General features: G+C 39.4%; 1 protein-coding gene across 1 annotated transcript; it reads left to right on the forward strand.

Moving 5' to 3' along the window:
• The first annotated feature begins 814 nt into the window (after positions 1-814).
• LOC121931704 (hypoxia up-regulated protein 1-like) lies at positions 815-4,873 on the forward strand. The gene is given in 5 exon segments (XM_042469689.1): positions 815-837; positions 946-1,080; positions 2,008-3,141; positions 3,143-3,293; positions 4,814-4,873. Coding segments are annotated over 5 exon segments (1,503 nt in total).
• Positions 4,874-5,491: the final 618 nt, after the last annotated feature.

The raw sequence follows: 5,491 nt of genomic DNA on the forward strand, positions 1-5,491 counted from the left end.
AATAAATTCTGTAGGTTAATTTCATTACACTCTGATCTCATCCCCTCAACTATGTAATGTGCTGAAATACCTGTGGCTTATGGACTGCATTTCTTCTATGCATCTGAAGAAGTGGATTTCCCCTTCCCCTTTACTTTTTCCCTGAAATAGATTAAGCTGCATCTATATTACAGAATTAATACAGTTTCACATTTAACTTTCATGGCTCAATGCTATGGAATTCTGGAATTTGTAGTTTTGTGAAATATTTAGCCTTCTCTGTCAGGAGCTCTGGTGTCACAATGAACTACAAATCCTAGGATTCTATAGGATTTAGCCATGACAATTAAACATGGTGTCAAACTGAATTGATTCTGCAGTGTAGCAGCAGTCTCAGGCATATATCTTTTAAAATGCCTCTAGTTTAAAACTGTATGTTCCAAGGGAACCAATCCAGTAATGTAGTGAGCAATGTAGAGCTAAAATAAAACTTTTTTTAAAAAAAATGTGATAACCATTTGAAATGTATGCTGAAATTAAACTTCTATAACTGAGAATATGTCTAACTTTTACACCAAATGGATCATTCAGACTGAATGGTTCAAGCAGCAAGGGATATCATTGGGAGGCTAGAGAAGAGGAAATACTTTCCCACCATTCACAAATTTTCCTCCTGCCAGCGAAGAAGCAGGACTGAGAATTTATCTCATGACACAAGTCAGAAGGGAAGAACACACAAGAAGATCCCCCCCCACACACACACACATTTCTGAATCAACAGCAATATTTCTTGTGAAAATTAAAATTCCATATGCTTTTTTTAAAAAAAAACCTCATGGCCAGAAAAGTGGGAAACAGGTATGTAGAATATTATCAAACAATTATTTCTTTATAGTTTTCATCCCTATATGCTGTAGAGCTGGTTGTGCCTAAATTGGTTGTTTCACTGCATTTTGTTTCTCCCAGAATTAACCTCATTGTGCATGTCTACCCAGCAAATAGTCCTGCAGTGATTAATTTGTCTGCACAAACTAGTGAGAAAGGTTTAAAGGGCATTGCCAGTATTAGAAGGAAAGTTAACCCCACGAAGAATCCACCAAGGTTAGTTGCAGGTCATCAGAATAGATTCACCAGTTCGGCTGTTGCAGTCCCATAGAGATTCCCTCAATGTGTTTGTTCTGCCCTATTAACTGAGGACAGAATTATCTGGCAGCAAAGAACAGAAGGCATCCCTGCTAAACATCACTATGCAAAGGGCTGTTAAACATTGGTGCCCTCATGCTACGTCTCATGAAGACAAAAGTGGTGATTAGCTAGCCTGGGGAGGTCTTGAAAACTTGCTTGGGTATCCCTTTCTTTATTCATGTTAAATAAACAGACATAGTTCTGCCTGCTCAAATGATAGCCTTCTAGTTTGTTTTCCATGTAGTTTTAAAATATGTCAGAAAATCCTCTCCTACAGTGTTCTCTGCAATAATAAGAACCACTAAATATAAACAATTAAATGCATTTATGAGCTTCTCATTAATTCTTCTACCTTATATCACAAGCCCTACTTTGTATGGTTGTTTTTTCCCCTCTTTATTGTGTTTACAGGGTTGGGGAAAGGAAAAGAATAATGATGATGAGCTTTATTTATGCTCCAGTTTTTCCCAAAATCTGGGACTCTGGTTGCCTTGCACATTAAAATAATAGAGTTTAAGCATACACAAGATCAGAGTTAAAATGGAATTAAATATAGATGTAATTCTTCACTAAGGACACATCCAGATTGATTAAAAACACCATAAAGTCCCAGATTTTATTTCTGTTCTTTCCTATTATATTTTGTAGATCCACATTTTGTTTATTCCAGAATATTTTCTATCACTTCCTGGTAAATTCTAAGACATTATGCCATCTTCCTAATTTGGGATATTTGTTGAGTTTTAGTTTAACCAAGTGCAGTTTGTTATACAGAGGGAAAGAAAGAGAAGCATAGTCAGACAGGCATTCTTGATTTTCAGAAAACTGATTTCAATACTACAGCGTTTTCCAGAGGAAAGACATCTATGCTACAGCCCAGAATATCATGTTTTATGGCATGGGATCTGGCAGCACTGTGTGTACCATTGCGACTTACCACACTGTGAAGACCAAGGACTCAGGGATCCAGCCTCAGTTGCAGATCCGAGGTGTTGGATTTGATCGCACACTAGGAGGACAGGCGATAGAGCTGTGCCTTCAGGACCATCTGGCTAAGCTTGTCAACAAACAGCAGCCATCAAAGAATGTCCGGAAAAAAACCCGTGCCATGGCCAAACTCCTGAAGGAAGCCAACCACCTGAAAACTGTACTAAGTGCCAATGCTGATCACATGGCCCAGATTGAGGTCTTGTTGAATGACATTGATTTCAAGGCCAAGGTTTCACGGCAGGAATTTGAGGATCTGTGTTTAGACTTGTTCCAGTGGGTTGCAGGGCCTGTACAACAGGCGCTGAGCAGTGCTGAGATGAATCTGAAAGAAATTGACCAGGTGATCCTAGTTGGTGGTGCCACCTGTGTGCCCAAGGTGCAGGAGTTTCTGCTGAAAGCCATTGGCAAGGAAGAGCTGGGCAAGAACATCAGTGCAGACAAAGCAGCTGCCATGGGTGCTGTCTACCAAGCAGCTGCCCTCAGCAAGGTGTTCAAAGTGAAGCCTTTCATTGTTCATGATGCAGCTGTTGTCCCAATCCAGGTTGTGTTCATTCGTGAAGTGGAAGAGGAAGTTAAATCCAAGAGTCTGAAGCACAACCGGCGGATCCTCTTCCAGTGCATGGCTCCCTATCCCCAGCGCAAGGTCATCACCTTCAACTGCTACACAGATGACTTTGAGTTCCACGTCAGCTACACAGATATGCGTTTCATGAGCAAACATGACTTGCAAGTCTTTGGGTCCTTGAATCTCACACGGGTGAAGCTGCATGGTGTGGGTGAGAGCTTCAAGAAGCATTTGGATTATGAATCCAAAGGTATCAAGGCTCATTTCAACATGGATGAGAGTGGCGTGCTGAGCCTCAATCACATCAAATCTGTGTTTTAGAAAATGGTGGAAGACAAGCCAGAGAAGGAATCCACACTGACTAAGCTTGGCAACACCATCTCCAGCCTTTTTGGAGGAGGCAGCCCTGTGCCAGAACCCCCTGACTGAGACTGTGCAGGAAGAAGAAGAGAGCCAAGCGGAATCTGGCAAAGATAATCAGAAGGATGAGGCCGGAGCTGCTAGTGGGGAGGATGAAAAACCACCACCGACACCATCCTCTTCTCAGGAGGAAGCTGCTGGAGGGGATTCTGCAGCAACAACAAAAAAAGAAAGAAAAGAAAAGAAAAGAAAGAAAGAAAGACTGATTTCAATAAACTTAAATACAGGTAGTGGTCCTGTAGTCAGGGATATTAAAATAAAAAAGGGTTAATGATTGATGGGAGCTTCTTAGAAGTAACACAATTGAAGCAATGATTTCAAATGTTTCCAGTGAGTAGGAAAATGGAGGGTGTCTAAAGAAACCAGGATGGATGTCTAAAGAACTTTCAAGTGAGCTATGATTTAAAAGGAACATGTACAAGAAATGGTAAAAGGGAGAAAGCATCCAATAGGCATTCAAATGAATAGCCTGCAGTATAGGAAGAAAATCAGAATGCTAAAGCACAGAACAATCTCTGGCTTGCTAAACAGGTTAAAAACAATAAAAAGTACTTTTTGGTTATGTCAATAGCACAAGGAAAACCAGGCAATAGTAGAGCCACTGCATGAGGAAGACTGTGAAATGCTAACAAGGGACAGAGAAAGGGCAGAACTACTCAATACTTTTTTGCCTCAGTCCTCTGCCAAATGAAAACAGTGTTCAATCTGGGGGGAAAGGAGTAGATGATGCAGGTGGAGAAATGCAGTATGAAATAGGTAAAGAGCTAGTAGAGGAATATCTGACTACTCTAAATGAATTCAAGTCTCCAGGGCCAGATAAACTATATCCAAGATTATTAAAAGAACTGCCAGATGTAATCATGAAAACACTGGCAATAATCTTTGGGAATACTTGGAGAACAGGAGAAGTCAGAGCAGACTAATGAAGTGTAAAATATCCCTATTGTGAAAAAGGGGAACAAAGAGCACACAAACAGCCACCACTCAGTCAGCCTAACATCAATAACAGGAAAAAGCTAATACTCCATAGTACATGATCAGAATTAAAAATGACCTTAGCAAATTACAAAACTGGCCAAAACTAACAAAATGAATTTCAACATGGAGAAATGCAAAGTAATATATTTAGGTGAGACGAAAATGAAATGAAAGAGATTCCACCTAAACATTAGGAAGACCTTCCAGACATAACAGCTGTTCAGCAGTGGAATGCACTCTCTCAGATTGTAGTGGAGTCTCATTCTTTGAAGCTTTTTAAATAGGGGCTGGATGGCCATCGATTGGACTGCTTTGATTGTGTATTCCTGCATGAGAAGGGGTTAGACAGGATCACCCTTGTGGCCTCTTCCAATTCTGTGATTCTATCATCTCTCTCCCTCTCTCTCACATACACACTATCTCTCTTTCTCCAATTTGGGAGAAAGGGGCATATAAAATAAAGTAAAAATAACAAATAAATATTAGATTGTCCACTTTTGTTTTTTGGGTTTTTTTATTGAAAATGACAAACATACACAGTCATAATAACATAACACAACAAATACAACATCCACCATCACATCCTACTACAAATAAATCCTAATCTCTAACCACAGCTAACATAAAACATAAAACCAAAAAAAAAAAAAAGGTTCTTTGCGATATATTGAACATTCTCTATTTGTCTACTTCCAGTTTTCAGTTTCTGGAAGTAAACTAGATTGTCCACTTTTGGCTGAGCTGGCTATTGCTTGATGTTCTTTTACTTGTAAAGTGCCATGTACACTGATAGTGCTATGTAAACAAATGATGGTGACGAGGAGGATGAGGTTGATAGATCTATCTACATAGGTTTTTTGATGTACAAATGGGTAATATTCTTGTGGAAGCTATGAAGATCCAAGGAGTTATAGGTAATGAGAAAAGATTACTGTTTTCCCCTTTTCAATCCCATTAGACAAAGAGAGGGTGGGAGAGCATGTAGAAGGAAGGAAGTGTTCCAGTTAGGTCAGAAAGAGAGACATAACAAGAACAGTTCTTCACCTCCCTCTTTTCTATTGAATTTCTCTGTATTATTCTGCAGTCTTCCTGGTTGCTTATACTTACCTCTATGTCTTGTCCTGGGCTCTAAGTAAAACAATGGAAGCTGAAAGGGTGGCAGATCACTAGAGGGATAATTATACAGTGAAAGACAAGTTACGCTCTCACACACCACAATTACTTTGTAACTAAAGTATGCAAAAGAACCCTGAACCATGGACGCACGAATATCACCATAGTTTTCTCCACCCTTAAAAATATTGTTTACATTAAAGTGTATGAAAGTAGTTTAAAAAGAAGAAAGGACTACCATGTAAAAAACAGATTTCACTA

This window comes from Sceloporus undulatus, chromosome 5, assembly GCF_019175285.1.
Source record: "Sceloporus undulatus isolate JIND9_A2432 ecotype Alabama chromosome 5, SceUnd_v1.1, whole genome shotgun sequence".
NCBI lineage: Eukaryota > Metazoa > Chordata > Lepidosauria > Squamata > Phrynosomatidae > Sceloporus > Sceloporus undulatus.